This window comes from Lycorma delicatula, chromosome 1 (genome assembly GCF_047948215.1).
Source record: "Lycorma delicatula isolate Av1 chromosome 1, ASM4794821v1, whole genome shotgun sequence".
Classification (NCBI taxonomy): domain Eukaryota; kingdom Metazoa; phylum Arthropoda; class Insecta; order Hemiptera; family Fulgoridae; genus Lycorma; species Lycorma delicatula.
Genome location: NC_134455.1, coordinates 161,307,124 through 161,330,284, shown reverse-complemented (window position 1 = coordinate 161,330,284; position 23,161 = coordinate 161,307,124). Strand labels below are relative to the sequence as shown.

The 23,161-nt window shown below is 31.1% G+C and overlaps 1 protein-coding gene across 4 annotated transcripts in view; it reads left to right on the top strand.

Moving 5' to 3' along the window:
* LOC142318210 (EGFR adapter protein-like) overlaps positions 1 to 23,161 on the top strand; it is a 1,091,782-nt gene that overhangs the window by 1,028,452 nt on the left and 40,169 nt on the right. For all 4 annotated transcript variants that reach the window (XM_075354771.1, XM_075354775.1, XM_075354773.1 and 1 more), the window contains one exon: positions 11,269 to 11,391. In XM_075354771.1, the coding sequence (XP_075210886.1) occupies positions 11,269 to 11,391 (123 nt within the window). The remainder of the gene's footprint in view (positions 1 to 11,268; positions 11,392 to 23,161) is intronic.

The following is a 23,161-nucleotide window of genomic DNA, read 5'->3' as shown; positions in this document are numbered from 1 at the left end:
ATAATCTGTAAGCTTATTTATGAAAAGTAATACTGAATAACCTAAAAATAATTATTTTTTAAATTACAATTTTTGTTCATCGTTTTTGACCAAATAGATTGGAAATTATACATTTTAATTTTATTTACGCAATAATGCTTTCCTTATCTTAAAAGCTACAGCACATATAGCTGAAAAATAGCTAACCCTATTTTTTATCGTCGCTTTGTAAAATTGTTGTGTAATGATAATCAGTTTTTTTCTATAATATAGGCCAGTGGTTTCCAAAACCTTTTTGATCTTTAGCACTGTTACTGAATCCAGATTTTCCCAAGGCAAATTCTAATAAGTACACGTTTACGAAATAACCAGTAATTTTTTGCAAGGGTTGGATAAAAATAAATAAAAGATATTTTGAATTACGAAAAAAGTAATTGGCCCAATTCAACTTTTTATAATAATTAATCTGGATGGATGAGCTTGTTGATCGCCGCACATTTCTCAAATCGTGAAATGAAGCTCGACTCAGCTACATACTTCCTTCTCAACACTGATTTTCGCGCGATCCTTAGATTTTATCCCAGCAACATCCGAAATATTTATATTTTCTTTCCGAAATATTTTTATTTCGCACAAACAAAAAGTAGCAAATGGATTAAAATTCTTTTTAGCTTTACCACTTAGCAGTAGCAGAAGTACCACTTAGCAGAACATATGTTCTTCTTTGACTGACATCCAAAAGTTAATTCCATAATACTTTTTTCTTTTTTTTTTTAATTTTGGTTGAACTCAATCAGCTTCTCTTCTTATGCAACAGTAAATTTATATGGAGTAGTGGCGTTAAACGGATCTTAAATCCATGCACATTTATTTGTATTATAATTCTTAAAATATTTCTTAAACCAGGTAATAAGTGTTCTTCAAAATGGATTTCATTCATGAGAGAAATCGACTCCACTGGAAGTCAAAAATTGTTGCAACAAAGGAGAAACATTTCTTGTCTTCATTCATTTCTCTTTTCTATAGCTTTAGTTTTTCATAAAAGCTAAATTTTTTCTTTAATGAAAATACTTCATTCACAAAATATTCAATATACTTTATGTTCGTCCTCTTTAAGAAGAATATAAACTCAGCATTGTATTTCAAACACACGAGACAATACATTACCGTGAGAAAGTTATCGCGAAGTGCTGTAGTGTAACAAAACCATGTGTTCAGAAGGGTGTTGGAGAGAGCATGCTTGACGTGTGTTAGACCGGTGAGTATACCGCTTCCGAGGAGACAGCGGGGACCTTGTGACTCTGGAACGCCCCTGCTGTTTCTGAGCGCGCTTTTTAATTAAACGGAAATGTCCTAGGCCCATAATGGAAAAGGGTTGTAATATTATTTTGATTGCGGCGTTTAGCGTTTTTCTTAGCGTAATGTTATTTATTTTTGAGATAACTCTTTCTGTGTATGCTGTTTCCTTTACAGGTATATAGGCCCAGGTAATCCTATCAGTAACAACGATCCTGTTGATATATACGACGCCATTGCAGGAGAGCACAACTTTGCGTACACAAACGCAACAAATGCGAAAGAGATAAGAAAGGTGGCTGGAAAGGCTATTGAAGCTTTGGTAAAAGACTCGTTCACGGTTGTAATTGGCACAGTGCGGCAGGAGTGCTTGGCATTACTACCAAATATATCGTTGAAAGAGTTACCGGAGTCCAGTAACCGCGTAACATAAATAAAAAAAAGTGAAGTGGGATAGTGATGGCAATGTTTGAGAAGAGGATGTAACATGCGTGAATCGGCTTGCAAAGCATGTTATCGACAAAAGGAAAAAATAAGAATGAAAGGCCATGAGCTTGAATCGGTAGAAGGCGGAGGCAACCAGTAGTAAGGAAAAAGAATCTATTTACTGCTCGCGGAAACGAATCTCTCCAAGAGTGAGGGATAGTAAAAAAAGGCGTAATAAGTCGACAGAATCTGATGAAACCGACCAGTGGGACAGCTCCAAAAGGGATACCGGGAAGAGGAATGATTCAGAGGAGGAAGAGACACCAGGAGGCTAATTATCATTTCTCCAGGGATAAATGCAACAAGAAAGTGGCTGAATTTAAAGAAAGCGGGGAGCAAAGTTTCGAAAATAGATGAATCACAGTTGAAGAAAAGTTAGATCAAATAAGAGGTGAAATATTTGGAGATTACAGTCAGGGTGGATAAGTAAGGGTCTCCCATCCGGCCTTTGTTGGCAAAAAAAAAGAAGAGGCTACAAAATTAAAAGCCTTGGATGACAGAATGGTGAAAGATGAGCCTGTTGAAGGACAAATGCTAAAAAAATTACAAGATTGTTTAACTGGAAATGTATGGGGACTGAAAATATTCGACGCAAAAAGCGCACATATGGATCGAAATCAGAGTCAGGAAACCAAGATTATTTTTATGATACTATGGGCTCATTTGCTATGGTCATTAGCCCAGATGGAAATTTGTAGCGTATGAAAAATACCATCCCTAAAAGAGATTTGAACCCGGGACCTCTGGATGAAAGAGCGAGACGCAACCGAGATTCTTAAATGATCAGGTAGTCCGTTGAGCAAAGCAGTACTGTGAGTTCTTTGAGGGATGCGATTTGCAGGCTATAAGAATCGATCAAGAAGATGTTGATGGCGGAAAAACCTTTCGGTGAAATAGCGAGAAGTGACAAAAAGACAACTGAGACGCTCGCTTTAGAAACCTTTGCTACAGACAGTTAAATAGTGAACAGGACAATAAATAACAATAATTACTGAATAGCATTCATTGCCTTTCGAATTTGAAAGTTTAAAATATCATAAGATCAGATTACTGTCGATTTACCGTTCAGTGATTATTAATTTGACTGTGACAGTTTTACTTGTTGGTTTAACTTAAATGACATTACATTTAGTTCAGGTATAAACCTTCAAAGTTAAATGGTATTTACGTAAGGAGATTTATTAGTGTTACATCCTAACCCGTAACACCTCTTTCATATGTGTAAAAGTGGTTACGTTTAAAACAGTAATTTTTTTTTAACAAACCAGCTAATGGAAGAGCACCCAATTACATCTTACAGTATAATTTTTTTCCATTCATATAGATTATTTATCTAAGATTGGTCCGCTGTAACGAGATAAGTATCAGAATATTTTCCTGCCTAACTAAAGTTTAGTTTAATATCATTGTATGTGACGTAATACTTGTACAGAGTAAAATCTATTTACGATTTGTCCTTACAAAATTTTAATAAACAATTTTATGTATTATTGTTTTAGAACAACTATAAGTGACAAGAACTGACACTTTAACAAACGTACGAAGCGATTAAATGTACAGAATTGATTGTTTCATATCAGGTAGGGAAAATACATTAATCTGTTGCTTTGCATCATGAACGAAACACATCGCAGCCTTTCTTAAGATTGTGGTATATTTAAAACAACTTCGGTATAAGAAGCACTAGTCGGAGTTTCTTTCTCTGAAAGTAATGTATTTCACTGTGCAGCTAACCCCAATGGTGAACAGAGATCTTGTAAATCTGACTAGAAGCTGGATTTCGTGGGCTTGACTGCAACATTGTACGGTCATAAAGGAATCATGTGAAATCACTCTTCACTCTCCGCAGAGAGTAATAAATAATTATATAACATATAACGCGCACTAAAAATGACGACTTATATAAATTTAAAATTTGGACTGCTGTATAAACGTAAAAATAAATCCGTTAAATATTTTAAATTCTTGGCTAAAAAATCTGTGCCTTCAATCTAATATAATTTAATGGATGTTTAGTCATCATAATTAACACGGACTGGTTTGCCCGATGCCAACGAGATCCTGCCAATTTGCCCTGTACCAATAGAGTAGCAGTCACATCCTCTGAAGCCTTTCGTCTGAGAATCAAAATTTGAAAAGTGGAATTTTTGACTATTAGTTTTTCCTTGATGGTATGTAGGACGTTTGCAAAAAGATTGCACTCGTAGATAACAAATTTTTCAGGATTATTACTGCGAACAATTCATTTGACATATTATAAAAATAAATGAGAACTTTTTTTTTATATTCGGATAATTTAAAGTTTATAAACGTTTAAATTAATGCTGAAGGCTTGTGCAGCACAAAATTGTTTAAAAAATTTGTATAGTGTAATGATTATACCCTTAGATTTCCAATAAGAACGTATCTTAATTTCTATCTGGAATGTAATACTCATTGCTTGTTGCACGAATAAGAGTAATGTCCATTACGAAGTATGTATATGTATTTATGGGATATTAAGTTTTCTTTTTATCAAATTATGTTAATAAAATAATCCGATTTAGTATTTTTTTTTGTACTGTTCTGTAATCTCCATTCAGGAGTAAACAAATGATTTCAGTTTAATAAAATATTCTTCAAAACTTAAATTTTACTATAATAGATATTTAAGAAAACGTATGTTAATACATAGAGAATTACTTTACGTGAAATTAAAAGGACGCTAAACATTTACGCTATTATGGGCGTGTACAAGCAGTCCTCTCAGTAAACATCCTCTCAGTATGTTTTATATTCCAGCATTTTGTTTTTTTTTTTTTATCGTGCGAATTGTTTACTGTCAGTTGAGTTAGTTTTTACCCCGATTAGATCTTGAAAGATCTCGTAAGATTTTGAAATCCAGAAAATAAATTCTAATTCATTATTCGGTAATGGTTTGTAATTTTATTTCAGCAACTTTTTCATCTTTGTAACACTCGTATTACCTGAAGTCTTAAAATGCAGCTTGAATTATCGCCTGCTGTTAAAAGCTTTATTGCAATCTGTAGAATACTGGTTATATAATGTATCCCATTGTTTAACGTCTGTACGTTTTTCTCAGTCACGGTAATTAAATTTATTTGATCACATATAAATTTGTCAAACAATCAAATCGTGTTTATCCACTGCCTATTTTTTTTTCCAATTCCGTCGAATAAAAAATCGGATAACAGGCTATTAACTATTTAAAAAATGAATTTTGTTTAATTTTAAACAAATTATCTATCCTGTTCATCCAAACGAAATTGACGATATAGCATAATGTTACAACATCGTGTTGTAAGGCGATGTCAAAGTATTTAGTAGTAATGCGATCAAAGGCTATTTTTACTTAATTATATTTATATTACCGCGTTATACTTTTTCATCACTTTGCAAAAACAAGATTAACTGCTAGATTGCAAAGGAAATGATTTTTATATTTTACGTGGAGTTTGGATATCCATCTTCACTTGATGCATTTGAGTAATTAGGCTTATTGTAAAGCCGACCTGCATAATAATATTCCATAGGAAGATGATTTGCCTCGGGATTATACTAAGGATGTACCAAATCCTAACCAAGGGAATAAGCGATCAATGTTAAGGGAAAAAATAGATGGTATCGAAGGAAAACTAGATGGTATCGAAGATCTATTTAACGAGTTGAATAAAGACATGATACGAACAATCTACCCACAGAAATTATTTCGAAGGCCCCTCCAGGTGGACACTCCCCGCTTGCAATTCCTCGAGAGACAAGAATATTTATACAGGATATAATACATTATTGTTATACTTCCATCAGAAATATACCTATTTAGTTTAAAAATACACTGGACAAAATTTATTTTCTCCGAATTACTGATTCGCCTGAGAAGCTTATATTATTATTATTATTATTATTATGCTTTTACGGCCAACATGGGACCACTTAAGTCAATTTTAGTTAATCTTTTCTGAGAAAAGCTTGTTATTTCTTCCGAGCTGCCCAGTATTTCTTCATCCGTTCAGATCTTGCTTTCTTTTCTTCATCTGTAAACACCCTCTTCGTTGTATTTTGTCGTTTGTCTGTATTTTGTTTAAATCTAATGTTTTTGTATTTTAGGTTTGTAATTTTTCCAGTTTTATTCTGTAGGTCAGTCAGGGAAATTCCCAATTCTTTCATATCTTCTCTAATTTCTTTGATCCATCGTACTTCTAGCTTTTGGAACCAGAGCTTTTCAATGATATTTCTTGACAGTCTTGTTTCCGGTGTCCTTATGAGATGACCAAAGAAAGAGATTCTTTTTTTCCGCATAGTATCAGTAACAGGCTCTATTTCTTGATACACCACCTCACTTGGCACAATCCACCATTTGCCTTCTTTTTGGTGTTTTTTATTGATACACGTTCTGAAAATTCTCTCTATTATCAGAATTTGATCAATTCGGTTTTTCTGAGTGATTTTGAAAAAGCTTTCGCTTCCGTAGGTGACTTCCGGCTGAACTACAGTTTTATAATGTTTAATTTTTGTTTTAGTCGAAAGGCATTTTTTGTTATATGTTGACCAAGTTAAGTTTTGGGATTTCATCATTTTATTTGTCCTGTTTTGCCATGTCACTTTTTCATTTAAATTATAAGTTATTATTTCCCCTAGATATTTAAATTGATTTACTATTTTAATTTTTTCTGATTGTTTACCGTAATGTGCTCTATTACCAGAGGATCTATGGCCATTAGTTCAGTTTTTTCGAAAGAGATATGAATCCCTATCTTTTGTATTAGGTTTTGAAGGCTCATGATTTGTGTATTGGCTTCTTGAATATTATTTGCTAAAAGAACGAGGTCATCTGCAAATCCCAGGTAATTTAGTGTAATGGAGTTTTTCTTAGTACTCATTTTTATATTTTTGGGATTTATTTCATACCATTTTCTCATGACAAAATCGAGGGCGCAGTTAAAAAGGAGTGGTTAGAGGCCGTCTCCTTGCCTCAATCCAGTTTTTATGGAGAAGGGTCGAGAGAGTTCACCTCTGAATTTCACTCTGGACTGGGTATTGGTTAAAGTTAATTTTATCATGTTTACGAGTTTAGGGTGAAGGCCCAGGTATTTGTTTTAGAATATTCAGCATGGATGGTCGGTGTATACAATCATAGGCCCTTTTAAAGTCGACGAAGGTGATTATTAGTTGTTTTTTCGTCTTTTGTATAAGTCCATCATAAGTTTTAGGGATATTATTTGCTCCGGGCAACTTCTCCGTGGCCTAAATCCTCCTTGGTATTCCCCAAGTTCCAGTTCAAGTTGATCTTTGCATCGGTTGTATATGAATCTCAACAGGATTTTGTATGTGCAATCCAGGAGAGATATGCCTCTGTAGTTTTCCGGATTAGTTTTATCCCCTTTTTTATTTAATGGATGAATGAGGGCTGTGGTCCAGTGTTCTGGAAGTTTTTCTTCATTCCATATTTTCACGAGGCATAAATGTAGGGAAGTTTTGACTGAATAAACTGATGAGTGTTTCCAGAGTACTGCGAAAAACTGGTCTTCTCCGCTTGCTTTGTAGTTTTTTATTTCATTTAAGGCTGCGAGAACTTCTTGAATTGTTGTCGGGTTGATATTTACCAGTGAAGTTTAAACTGGAGTTTCAGTATCAATCTCAAAAAGCTCTGGAGGGGTTGTCACAGTTGAGGAGTCTATTAAAGGTTTCTGCCAAAATTTCTGCGTTTTCTTTATTGGTGTGGGCCATATTTCCTTTTTTTCCTCTCAGCATAAGGGTGGGTGGTTCATATCTTTGAAGAGCCTGACCAAAGGTTTTATAATAGCCTCGGAAGTTAGTTTTCTTGGAACTTTCTTATATATAATATTAATTAGATATATTAATCAGAAGCTTATATATAATATTAGACTGAATTTTCAATTCTATATATATTTTTTTAGCGTACAGCTCCCAATAGGTCTAATATTTCCAATAAGAAAGGTATTACTCATCAAATCTTATAAAGCATGAACACCGATCTCAATAATGCTACCTTGGTTGGTTGTCTAAGACAATGATGGCACTGCTAATAGTACAATGTGTACGAAAGCTATTCACATTGTTGCACTTGTTAATTTTGCGTTCTTTGTTCAATGTTTTATACACAGTATTTTTGAATACACATCACCAACAGTTGTTTATTTTTGTATTCTCATCGTCGTAATGCCTCAGCCAACTAATGCAAATTAGGACCAGGAGTGGCTTAAAATAATCAAATCAAACGTATAATAATGAACGTTTACAACAAGCTAAATAAAGAATATCCAGAAATGTTATGTTCAGAAATTCAAGCTCCCAGAGCTGATTTTTGAAGCATGTCTACTCAGATGGAGTTTAATGTTAAACTGGATCAAATTAAATCGAGAAAATGAAAATTTCAGTACGCTGAAAAATCTCTTAATAGAATGAAGAAGAAAGTTAACTCCGATAAATTTCAAGATTTAGCGTTAAGAAATAGTGTATTCAAACTCCATATACGGCATAAAATATTGCTTTCATTTCAGAAATTATTATTGATTAAACAGAATACCCGAATCTGCAGATAAATTGCACGCACTAAACTTCACGGAAAATTCTGAAAAATATGAGGTTTAGCTGGAAGACTGAAAATTAGTAGGAAAATTTTGGTAGAAATACACTGTTTATTAGAAGTAGTAAACATTTTAATTTTTTTATATCAGTAGTAATTTATTTATAGCCGGAAAAACATGAATGCTGATAACTAAAAAAGTTGCAGGAAACAAAAACAGCAAGTTTGAAAAAATTGTCAGACCTTACATCTCGTTTAGTTCTGGTATTTTACAATGGTTACGATTGTAACGTAAAACTGCGCAAGATACATACTTCAAATTACATAAAACAACTAATGTTAGAATCTACAAAGCAGAAATAAATGCGTCGGAAAAATAAAAGAAATGGCTGACAAAAAGATCGTTTGAACTGCTGAATTTTGAAAGCAATGCTTCTAATATACTAAGAAGTAAAACAAAATTACTATTACTTAGAGTTGCGACAAGTAGACCGAAAATTTTCAATAACTATTAATAATTATAGCGAAAATAATGACAATATTACCGATGAATCTTTATTCATTAATTAGTGATTACGTAAACAATGAAATGGATGAGACAGAACAGTGTTATATTCAAATACGTATCTCAATTTTTGTAACTTAAATAAAGTTAGAAAGATTCATGTTTTTACTATTCTTGAAAAACGATTTAAATTCTCACGTTGCTATTCTGGACAGCCGTTGTTAGCTCGGTAATTTAATATGAAGTTTTGGGTCTTAATCCCTTAAGAAATAGGGATGTTTAGATCAATTGTCTACAAAGGAAGATAAAAATCTAAACGGTGTTTCAGACTGTACTATTTCTGGTATCCTGCCTTACAGGAAATACCACTGCATTCTGTATTTTGGTACCTTCTGTGGTAACACCACAAATATTATTACTGAGGTATACTCAACCCGAAATCTTACTCTATATTCATGTCTTTTACAGGAATACTTTTTCCACTGACGGTATTTTAATAAGGGTAAGTATCCAACTGAACTATAAATCGTTACCCACCGGGTTGGTTTAGTGGTGAACCCGTTTTCAAAAATCAGCTGATTTTGAAGTCTAGAGTTCCAGCGTTCAAGTCCTAGTAAAGGCAGTTACTTTTATACGGATTTGAATACTAGATCGTGGAGACCGGTGTTCTTTGGTTGGGTTTCAATTAATCACACATCTCAGAAAGGGTCAACCTGAGACTGTACTACACTCCATTTACACTCATACATATCATCCTCATTCATCCTCTGAAATAATACCTGACGGTAATTCCCAGAGGCTAAACAAGAAAAAAGGAACTATAAATCGTTGAGCCAGACCAGACGGAGGTAGCCTTCAGTATTAGTCCCATTGTGAGGTAATGTAATCTTGGAGAAAAGAATGTTAACTTTAATCTTTAACCTTATAGTCTCACAAGGCTGCAGCAAACGGAAGTTTAATTCGCTAATGGTTAAATTGTGTAAAACGTAGTTGATTCAATCCTAAGAATAAAAACTATGAACTGTTCGTTATTATATTATTCAGCGTTCATTTCATCAGCATTATGATTTTTCACTATAATAATGTAATATCCCAATAAGAATCATCCGATTTGAATTGTTATATTTTGAAAAAGATTTAATTTAATAACTTAAGAATAATTTTGTATTAAAGGTTTAATCATGAAGTTTTTTTTACATACCAAATCATAGGTGCACAATATGCCCCACGTGGGATGCACGGCATACGCCCACAGGGTAGTCGAATTTGTCTCGCATCTTAGCAAGAGTTTCTCTGTTCACTGCTGCCAGGTCTGATGTTACGCGATTCTATAGTTCGACCACTGTAGCTGGAAGGGGAAGTACATAGACGGGATCATCTTTCACAAAACCCCACAAGTAGAAATCGCTTACAGTGAGCTCTGGCGATCTTGGGGAATTTGACTTTTAGCTGAATCGTTAAGTTCCATATGGCCGATCCATCGTTGAGGAATCCTATTATTCAAAAATTCTCGAACGTACAGACTCCAGTGACGTGGTGCTCCGTCCTGCTAGAAAATGAAACTCGAGAGTTCCCTCTTCCTAACATTACTTTACTCGATCAGAACGGATTAAAAGCTGAATAGTTATGAAATTTGAATATCGGATGATTCTTTTAGGTACACGCCGAATTTAATATGTTATTTTTATAGTATTCGCTATGTGACTACTGGAAAAATACATTTAATTATTAATGACGAAGTAATATTTGTACTGTAAATTTAATTCTGCTTCATAGTTTCATGTAAATATATAAGTATTATTCGAATGTCGCCTAATGTTATGATTAGATGGCGAAATTTAGTAAAAAATGAGTACTCAATTTCGTTAACACTGTTATACCCGCTTCATGGTCTAGACGCAAAGGTTCCCAAACTTATTTTTCTCATAGACCACTTTCAAAATTTTGCTGGTTCCGGTGGACCACCTGCAGCTACATTTCTACCATATTTCCAGTCGACAGAAAATGTCAAGAATAGATCTAACTATGAAAATTTGCGTTACGGCTGAGTTCCACGAACTAACAGCTTCCGAAAAAAAAATTAAGAATTGATTGGTTAATTTTTGATTGACTGTGCTGTGAGTGGATGTCAAAAAAGTTGGCCAATCAAAAAAAATGCTTCTATCCAACTTTACATTTTTGACATCTACTCACAGCACAAAAAAGCAATCAATTCTCACTTATTTTATTTAGAAAATAAAATAACGAATTGTGAACCCCCATTTTTTTGTCACGCCAACGTAGGCCCCCGTCGAGTCTCCCGTGGACCCCTGGGGGTCCACCTAGGAATCAATGGTCTAGAGAGATGAAGTATACGTTTCTTTTCATAATAAAATAATACAAGGAAAAATTATTTGTAAATATGAAATATAACTGTTATATTCATTATCCATTTACTCTTTTTTCCTTGTTACAGGCTGAAGAGCTCAACTCTATAGTAGGCAATGCTTTTCGAATGGCGTATGCAGCTCAGCTGCAAAGACAACCGACATTTCAGGAGGTGATTGCCTCTCAAATACAAGAACAGCGGCTACCCTGGGTAATTATTTTAAAAAGTATATATGCATTTTTATATGAAATTAATAATACTTGATGAAGCATTGATGATCACACAGTTGTAATTTATTATCGAATCTTTGATAGTAATTCTTCAAAATAATTTATTTAGCATTAATAATTTATTTACAATTGAAAATTGTGTTTATTTTTTTGACCCCCATTATTTTCACACAATTTTGAATATTCCAGTCTATTTTTTTTTCGTAACAGAATTTAAAAAATATTGACAACCGATGGTTATTCCAACGGTTCAGTAAGAACAGATTAGCTTGAGCGGTGGACGACCTAACTCGCAATAGTTTTTGCAAACTTTATTTTCGCATAGCGGTGTAAATTCCATACTGAAATAAACTAAGATATATTAAACCATTATAGACTGAATGAAGTATTCTACACACCGGGAGGTTAAACACGTCTAAACAATAAACGCTTTTCACCGGCAAAAACTTTAAACGTCCGACCATTCAAGAAAGCTTTATCTTAAATATTCATTCTGCCGATATTATTGTCCAATAAATATATCTTGACCCCGTTTTTCTGACATACGGTTGAATGTTTTTTCCTCACAAGTACTTCTTCTCTTTATACTTGCTGCATAGATTCCTGGTACTTAGTTTACCGATATGATTGTCGTTTTCCTGGATCTATAGTTTAGTTTTGTTTTACATGTGGCCAGAGTTTTTGAGGGAGTTCGTCGGCAGTTTGTAACCGTTTCGACCGGCTGTCCTTTGTCTCTGCATATTTTAAATATGTTATGCTGAAAGAATTATCTAAAATGTAGACACATTTTACAGTAATATGTTTATAACTAGTTTAGATGAAAAAGAACATAAAATATCTGCTGTTTAAAAAATTAATTCATTCTTATACTTTCATAATCTTTTATGAAGTTTTTATTTTTACACAACATAACTAAAATATTTACTACAATTACTTAACTACTCGATTTTACCAGTTAATTGTTTAGGAATAATAAAAGAAGGTTACCTGTGTAACACATGAGACTTATTACCGTTGTAGTATTAGCATTTATAGCGACTCTTACATTTATTACATTATGATACGTATTTATTTATATTATTTACATATTTATTATTATTTAATGTACGTGATATTTATTTAAATCATACGTAATTCAATTTTAGTTTCTGTATGAGTAGTATTGTCTCCACGAATAAAGCCCTGGAAAACCAGTCTGTTTGACATTTCATTTCCGTGTTTGTAATATTTTTTAAGATGCTTATAAATAATTTAAAATAGATAATTTCATAACTTCTGTAACGAGTAAAAAATGCCAATCCTGACCAGAATTCGAACTTAGAACCTTTTGGATGATAGGTAATACCACTCTGCTGATACGAAGTTGTGATTTATATATCCAACAATGAATATTAATTTATCACCTAGAAAAAGGTGAGCTTACCTGGATTAAAAGATCAAAGGTTTGGTGTTTTTCTTTTTTAAATCTTAACGAAATAAAAATAAATGTTTTTTTTTTTAGCAAAAAGAGAAGGAGCCTGATCGTAATTTTATAAATAAATGTGCTAATCGGAAAAACTTTTTTTAAATTTACACACCTCGAAATAAAAAAAAAATTGTAAGATAATACTTAGGGTTCAATATCAGTTAAGATAGATACATTAAAATATTCGTATTCTTTAAAATCGCAGTTTTAAAGATTTTTTCTCGCACAGAATGACGGATCGACAAAAATTAAAAAAAAAAAAAAAAACAAGAACAAATTGAAAACATTTCAAAATATTTAAAAATATGACATGAAAATACTAACAAATTAATATTAAAAAATTTTTAAATAAATATTTGTGAGAATACAAACACATATTACAAATTAATATGAAAATAATTTCGCAAGCGAATAAAGAAGCATTAGGATTTTCTATGTTGTTTCCACTTATGGAAGTAATGAATTTAAAAATATTTCATGAATCATAAAGAATAATGCTTCTAATCAGACTATTAGAAAATAGTGTTCTAAAAATTAAATAAGAATTAGTTTTTTATGTTGTGTATTAAAAAATTATTAAAGATTTATCATATTTTTTCATATCACTGAATCAATTTAACTGGGAGAACACTTGTACTAATGTCATCTACCACTGTTATTTAAGACTTTCTCTGATAGGTGTTATAATAATTTAGAGTTATGATTTATTTCTACGTTCTCACAGAAAGTTGTTATTTATTATTTTTACCGACAAAAATTCTACATTTTAGTTTAAAAGTGTTTTCTTTGAATTTGTACACCTTAAGTACATAAGTTTTAAAATTTTCCATGTCTTGAAATGAAACATTCAATCTTTCATGTCTGTGTTTCATGTCTTTTTGTCAGCGAAATCGATCGAAGTTGTGCGACCATTTTTCATATAACAAATATTTTTAAAAAATACAAAAAAAATTACAAAAATATATTTGATTACACATAAATTTTTTTTTTTTATAAAAGCTTTTATTTAACTAATATTAATATTAACATTAATAAAAAAAACGGAAACAAATTATAAAAACCCTCTAAAAAGTAAAAAATAAGTATTAAATCAAATTGAGAATTTTAAACAAAAAAAATATATACATTAACAAATATAAAAATGCCCTGAAAAGTAAAAAATAAATTATATAAATATCTAATAAATAACCAATAAATAAATGTAATAATTATTTAATTTAAAAATTAAAAGTAATGAAAATATTTAGTTAAATAAAAGCGTGGCGCACTTTTTATAATTTATCTAAAACAACACAACATTTATTTTTACAACAATTAATTTTCATTTCCAATAACGACGCGAGGAGGCGGAAAGGTCTGTTGGGACCTCTCCAGTTGAGACTGACTATCTACAAGTAACAATCTGGGAAAATGCACCCACTCGCTTTCTTTGTACGTGTTCTCACATAGTTGAAGTTCATCTTCGAATTCTGCTTGTAATCTAAGCCAAATTGAACGCACTCTTTCCGCTAAAAGTTTCATTTTAATTAATTATGAATTTATTCGAAAACATTGTTATAAGAACTGCGCCACGCTTTTATTTATAACTAAAGAAAAGAATACGCTATAATATAGGACATCGGTAACAAGCTTTATTGTTCATCCGATTAAGGAGTTTTCTTGATAAATTTACGCTTGAAACCTTTCTTATAGTTAATTAAATACAGGAGTAAAGAATAATGGTCATAATGATCAAAATGGAGTGGCGGTTCTTGAGATTTGGGTAAACAGACGGACGTTACATATAAGTATAGCCTATGTGATCGATATAACCTAAGCTACATCAATGTCATAAGAATATTATCAAGCAATTAACAGTATATTATTAATTCATCGTATGATTTTGTGAATGTATGTGATAGTTATCTGTAGCAGTTCAAGGATTATGTGAATACGTGTACGTTTGTGCTTAGAATACTAATATAGGGACGGATGGCAGACTATTAGAATGGAGGGAATGGGGTGTAATGTCGAAGGGTTGTTTTGCATATCAGTAGCCATAGGGCGCCTACGTAGTAGCGAATTATAATTAATCACATCCTCTCTCATCTTGTACCGACGAAGATGTCAAGTAGTTGTATCCGGTGTGAATTTTAATATCTCTTCGATCACATTTGCTTACATTAAACTAATTTTGAATCGTTATCATAATACCGTAATATAAACTGTTGTATTATGGATGTCTTCTGTTACATTAAAATGCAGAAAATATCTTTACAGCAATACCCATTAAATTGTTCACTCTTTTCTTCTGTAAAAGAAGTAAAGTTTTTACAAAATTTAACAATCTTTGATGGGATTGATTGTTTCATTTACATAATTTTTAATATACCGTCGGTTATTTCCGGTTCGATTTGTCATCTTTATTATAGCCATTTATATTAAGGTGTTACTGACTTGTTAAAAATTATTCTAACAGAATCGGGACAAACGTATGTATTAAAAACGGGTGCATATATATTTACGTAAAATTTATTAACCGGAAAGCTTGTGTAATCTTTGTGTGTTAATAATCACTGCGAAAATTTCTATGTAATAATAATCGTTACATATAGATTAGGCAGTACCGCCAAAGTATACTAAATTTAGACGTGGAGTTGAACCGCTAATTTCTTTCCTGTTCAGATGTATACGTGATTGATACGTTCACCGGCACAGTATTTATGGGCAATGATTGATCCGATAACAGTCCGTACAGAATTAACTAAAATTAATATAAAGTCGGTAATTTTACATCGTTGCTTTCTGTATACAGTACTACCTTAATAATATTATCATCATCGTACAGTAACAATATATTGGAGATACCGATAATCCACCATTATTTTTTTTTATTTTATCAATTTATAAAAATAGTTGCCAACCGAGGCGTAGTCTCTCCTTCACCTCTCTCTGCTCACCAGGGGCATACATAAAACGTATACTCGGGAATATCTTGCTGCCCACAATAAATGTACTCGTGGAACTCTCGCCTTCCGAACCTATGTAAATAAGTCCCATATCTTCCGTGCCCAGAGAGCAGCTGGGAGGTATAGTACCTAACTTCCTCCCCAGCCACGGCCCAAGCCTGGGGATCAACCGACGAGTCCATGTACCCTTCTACGTGACGTCCCAAAACTCCTGCCCTTCCTGCAGCAGAAGGGCGGCGAAGTCGGTCTTCCGCATTACTTCATACGCTCGTTTCAGTTAAAAGAAAGCATATCCGCAATCCGCAATGCGGATTGCAGATAAGCTTTTCTTAACGGCTGGCAGCGAGGAATACCGGTTTGAAAATCAGTATTTGATGACAGGCAATATATTGTTTGTATTCCTAGTATTAGAAGATCATGTATATTTATGAGTGTATCAAAATTGTTCAAATGTTAAGAAAAATACATCCATAAAAAAAAATTCAGTATACTAAATAAAACACGATCATTTAGGGTTTTTACTAGAATACATTACACACTCGACGTTACGTTACCGTCCACGGTTAGAAAAAAATTAATACTCATCATTTATACGAGCTGTTCACAAAAAACTATTTCAATTGAGCGTTACCCGATGAAGTTCACACAGAATAAAGAAATTAAATATATTTCTTTTAATATAGGTATTTGCACACCATGGAAAAATATTAATCCGGTTTTGGAATTTACTGGATTAATATATGTCTTAACCATGATTAAAAGTTATTCTATTTTAAATTTAAAATTGTAAGGAGTAAGCTATCTTTTCTCTGTAATAAATAGTCAAAATTTTAATTAAATCTCCGCTTCTTTTCATGAGATGCAATGTTTTTTTTGGGGGGATTCTTTCTCAGGATGCATTTAACTTTACAAAAGGAACAATTAAATATTGAATCCGCTAAAATTTACAGCCTTTATTTATGAAAATTTCAGTAACGTTCAGCTCTTTATGCAAAAAAATTTTTATTGTCACTGCTTAGGGTATATTTTACAAATGAAATTTCATGAATAAATAAAACTGAATTTTGTTAAGCAAGAAGCTGTAATCTTTTTTAATATCGGAATATGGATTAATACCAGAGACAAACCGTCAGCCTTCCTATACTCTACCGTGCCAGTTTATCAACCTGGATAATATATAATACTATAGGTACATAATTCAGTTGTTTAACAATTGTCATCTTTTATTAATGAATTAGATAAAATTTAAACAAAAAATTTCATATGATCACCATATGATTTCCTTGTACGCCTATTAAATTGCATATACACATTTATTTTAAAATGAAAAGTACACAAAATTTTATTTCATTAATATCTTCAGATATTTTTTCATATTTCTTTTTTATTATCATTTAATTATATTTATCGTATTTTTTTTTTTTTTTACAATCACAGGTTAATAATTATTAATAAATCAATATATATAAATTAAAAAACTGTTAAAAAAAAGGAGATGAAGTCTGATTCGAATCGATATGCCTTCTAATATCCAAATATTTCATGAAAAAAATTTATTTGGCTATAATTCTGGAACCAATGAAAATAAATACCACTTATGACATATCGTTGAAAAGCTCGCAATGAGGGCTTATTACGTCGGTTAAGAAAAAATCCAAAACTCAAAATTTTTTTGGATTTTTGGCTTTCTTGTACATTTTTGGTTCAGTCGATTGCAATCAAAAAGGGAGGTGCACAACTAGAAGTTACAACAGTCCTAAACCCAAACTTTCAACATCCTAAGGCTAATCGTCTTTGAGTTATGCGTGATACACACATACATTCGTACAGAAGTCACGCCTAAACTAGTCAAAATGGATTTAGAAATGATCAAAATTGATATTTCCGTTGAAATCTGAAAACCGAATTTTTTCGCGATCACAATACTTCGTACAAGGAAGTAAAAAAAATCATATAAATAATTTATTTTAAAACACAATCTACGTAAAAACTTATACTTTCAGTTACGCTACCGAATAAAATTTATACCGAAAAATAAATATATATTTATAATACAATCCGCAGTCCAAACGAAAGTAAAATAATAGATTATTTTTTAATATAATGTATCAGCACCTGAAATTTCCATCTTGACTGACGGTTTTAAATAAATGTCCGAACTTTTATTCGCCTACTGAAAAAATTAGCCTCTCCCGTGTTACGGTGTTACGTTTACTGTTTTAGTAATAGTGATTCGGTCGGTTGTTGTGGCCGATGCTTTCGGTAGGGCTCTTAATACGCTTCGACTGTAGCTGCAATTCCCCACCCACTGATGGTCCAGTTAACCCCGGTATTATAATACGGTACTAACGAACCGAGTCAAGGGAACCGGTAAATGGAATTTATGATCAGACGCATATAATAAAAATACTACTTAAACGCGAAAGATACAACATCAATGTCTTTATATTTTTGTTATTTGAATCTACTACTTTAAATTGATTTTTCAAGAAAATAAATTCATTTTTAAATCCAGTTAGCACGTGCGTCGCATTATGCATTCAGAACAGCTCGACGGTAAATGTAAATATCATTACCCTCTCTCTGTAATTTCAAGATATCACTGCGTTTTCAGTGCGACAACTGAACGTTCATTTTGAAATTATTCAATGAGTGAAACTAAACGCGAATCTTCGTCCTTACTACCTCTCGTTTTCTAATTAGACATCGTCAACTTTGTTTTTATTCTATGTATAAAATATTTTCCTTCATTAAATAGTATACGTAGAATAACAGATAAATAATTCGCTTAAACCTTTCAGAACTAAGTTTTTAATGTATCATTTCTCATTTAACACCTTAATTAACTTACTTAACTTCTTTACACGCCTAATTTTATGATAAAGTTTTTATAGAAACAAATACACCACTTCAGCTACATGTAAACTGTTCATCCCTTTCTCATCCGTTGCTTTTTATAATTTATATTTATCTTTTAATTCGTTAAAAATTGTACTGAGTACATTTTCTGGTTTTCTTTTTCAGAACTTATACGACTAAAACGAAAAATTTAGACATTTTTATAATTTAAAAATTTAGAAATCTTATAATTTAAACATTTTATAATTTAGAAATCGTATAAATTTTATAATTTCCAATTTTATAAATTTCTCTTCTTATTATTTATTTATGAAATAAAATTTCAAAAACTAATTAGAACTGTCAATCCAGGTGGAGTTTTAGATGTGGATAAAAGGTAATCTATTATTTTCTTTTCGCTTAGATTGCGGGTTGTATTATTAATTACAATTTTGATTTTTTGGTTTAAATTTTATTTGGCAGCATAATTGAAAGTATTAGTTTTTTATATTGGGAAGTGTTTTTTTTTCTTTTAATTTATATCCTTTTTTTGTTTGTAAACATTTTAGCTAATTCCTTTATAATAAACTAGGCAGGGGGTGGCAGAGCTTCCTAAACCCCCTACGTGTTCGTCAACCTCATTATTATGAGAATATTCAATATTTTACAAATATTAATTAAAGAAAAGAGAATTAGTAATTTTACGTCATTTACCATGGTGATAAAAATATAATGAAACAAAAGAATTAATTTTTGTTTCTTTAATGGCTATCTTTAATATCTTAACCCCCCAAGGCGGCTAAAGCCTCGATCTGTAGCTTAAAATCATCCCTGGGATAATTCGAACGTATCCTGAAAATTGTAAAGCAACCGATCGGTTTTCAGTTTAATAATTAATTATTTACTACATTACAATATTGTAAAAATAGCAATCAACAGTGGCATATTCGCGAAAAAAAAACCTGGTAAATTTTACCCAATTGTAGAGAGCAGTTAGTGAGAAATGTGTAAATCTCGTTAAAAGAATAAAATCCTAATAAAAAGCTCGAAATATTTCTTCAGAAGTTTTGTTAAAAATATATTAGTAGGAAAGGGTCTTATTTGTTATACACCACTACAGCATGTTCGCGCATTTTTCGACCGAACAACTTATTCTATTACATATTGTTTAAGTTTTAATTATTTTTTAATTAAATTAAAAAATAATGAGATCCTGAAGAAAAAAAGTGAGATTCCATTTGTTACGTTTATAAGAAAGGGTAAACAATTTCGTCATTAGACTTGATGAAGATGCGACTACTTAAAATTCTGTGAATGTTCCGTCATCAGACGAATCCTTACCTGGCGTAATAGAATTTAAGTTAAAAGGAAAATAACTTTCTGTTATTATTCCTCTACTGCAATTTATTTTGTAATATTTTTTTTTTATATGAATAGTACAGCGATATAAGATTTCTATAGAATTTTAGAACGATAACAAAACAAATAAAAAAAAAAATTAATTTGTAACAAGTATACTTGGTAAAATATATTAATAATAGTAATAAAAAAAGCTGGCTAAGTATTACATGACTTACCTGGCTATTAATAATAAAAATTATAAGAGTTAGAGCCAAACAACAAAAAAACATAATATATATTTTTTTAGTTAGAGAATAAATTTTAAGAAAACATTTTCTAAAAGTATTCATATTTAGAAGTAAGTTAAGCTTAAAAAATTTGTTTGAGTTTTCTTTAAATCTAACACCTCCTTTAATAAAGACTAAAATAAAACATTTTTAAAAAACTTCTCTGCATTTTGGGTCCGAAAGTTTATAATTTAAAAAAATTGTAGAAATGTCTTGATAGCTCTATATGTGAAGTATAAACTTTCAAAAAACTGTGAAAACTATTTAAATCTGAAAGAGATGGAGCAAAAAAATAAATAATATATATTTCAATTTAAGAGGTGGAGGTTGATTTTTTGAAGCAAAAAGTTTGGATTATTTACACATGTGAATTGTAAGTAACAAATTTTCTTTAATAACGTTTTCTCTAAAATGCCTCTGAAGAAAACTGAAATTGTTTTTTTCGTAATATTCCCCCTTAACAAATTTTGAAAAAATTATCAATATTTGAGCCAGATTTTTAAGAAAATTGGTCCAATCAATCCCAAGCTATAAGGCCAAAAGCACTTCGACACAAATCTCGTACGTACATACGTTCGCACATAGATTTATTTTTTTTTAGATGAACTAGTTGGGCGGGCGCGAATTGCAAAAAACCCGATACCCTTTTTTAACATGATCACCATACTTTCCCCTTTAATATAGATATTCTAGCTATAATCGCCGGGAAAGTAAAATTACTTACTGTATTGCAATTTTTTAAAGCATAGTTTTTCGATAGTAAAGTCTTCTTCAGTATTGTCAACACTGAAAATTTAAAACATTAACACCGATGCTGTTTAAAGCGGATTGCGTTAAGCTCTTGCCGCAACTCTTTTTATACATTTATTTCTTCATGCTGTCATCTAATATGAGACATAACTAAGTTCTAAATGTTTAATTTATATAAACGGATCTTGAGTTTTTTGTTGTTTTATTACGACAACCACCTTTTGCATCTCACTCTTCTAAAAGAATATTACATTAACATCGCGCGCGCTCGTCATAAAACATTTATGCATATTTAAACATATGTACGTATAAAAAAGCTTTGTTTTCTACTTTCTAATAGAAAAAATGTAAAGAACTAAAAGTATTTCTCATGCTTTGCTAAAAAAAACTGTACAATGTAAGTTCTAACACGTTCAGTGTACGAGTATGTTAACTTGTAGAAATATATCTGGTTTTAACTATTAACAGGCTATATTTTACTGGCAAAAAAAAAGTATTCCCATTAGATACTCTAAAAGGAATCCAACTGAGTTTTAATCGTGGGTCATAGAATTTTAATAGCTAAAAAACTGTAAAGCATCAATTAAAATTCAAAAATGCATACTATATTTTCATGTTTTCAAGACAATTATAGTATTTATTTACTTCATTCGGAATGTATAAAGCTATATAAAAAGAAAACGCTAAGTAAAAAATAGAGGCAAACTATATATATTTAATTTAAAGTGTAATAATGCAATATTATACGAAAATAGTAATTAAATTTAATTATTGACAACATAAAATAAGACCGGTAATTATTTTGATTAGTGTTATTCTAATCAAATTCCTTATTACAATAGATTCAGTTAGTAATAATTTTCGTTGAAACAGTACGAATAACTTCTACTCTTATTAAGAGTAAAGCATAAAATTACAGTAATCTAAAGTCGAAACTATCGAACCAGAAGTAGGAATATAGACCTAACAATTAAAACTACATTCCGGAAACACATGGCACACATACGTATTCACCCGATTAAATATAACCTAATAATAATGTTTATAATAGATTTTTTATTAACCTTAATATATATTTTAAAGAACTACTCATTTATTTTGATAAATAAAATTGGTAAGTCAGTTATCTTATTAAATAAATAACTTGAAATTTGAGTAGAATTAAAAAAAAAATTTTTTTTGCTATAATCAATCTATGTTTTACGAACTATCTAACTGTTTTACGAGCGATTCCGTGATTCAGCATAAACGGTTCAAATATAGTTAAAGATATAAGTTGTTTTAGATTAATTTGTATTATTTTTAACATTAAAGAGTGGGAAGGTTTCATTGCATTAAATCAAGGGGTTTAGACATAATGGGCCGGGATTGATTTATAAATTCTAGCCTTCAGAATGTATAATTTCGCTATTAAAATATATTTACCTTAATTAGGAAATGGTATAAACTAATTCATACGTTTAAAATCGCAGAACTTTAATCAGCTTAATCATGACAACGACTATATTTAGTGATCGATCAAGCGGAAGACGTATAGAAGAATATCGCATTAATTATATACACATTTTGTGAAGATTTTTAGTGTCAAGAGGAAATTTTCCGGACGTTGTTTTTAATAAAATCTATTTGATGCTCAGTGTTCGAGCAGTGATGGGCCATGATTGACAGTCTTTTGCACTTACAAGCCAAGTGCTCTTTTATTTAAATTCACCAGGATTTGAGTAAATTATATATTCTGCTAAATTTTTAGAATTAATAATTCATTATCCCTAATTACCTGTGTATAAATTAAATTGAATTACTACAGTTGTCGCACAAAGTCTGATCAAATTTATTGAAAAAATACTAACTTTTATCTTTTCCCCCTATCATTTAAGTCATTTTAATAAATTTTCAGTTAATATTTTATTGCTGGAATTTTCATGCGACTGAAGATTTCTTATTTTTTTAGCATCTGAGTTTAATTGTTAACATGCTTTAGGTGTGTGATTAGAAAGCAATCGGCTAATATTATTTTAAATAAAATTTACCAATATTTTGAAGCGATATCATTCTGATAAAAAAGTTTATAGCATCCAGGAATGAGATTTTTAAAGATCAAAGTTGTATATCAAAATTTTA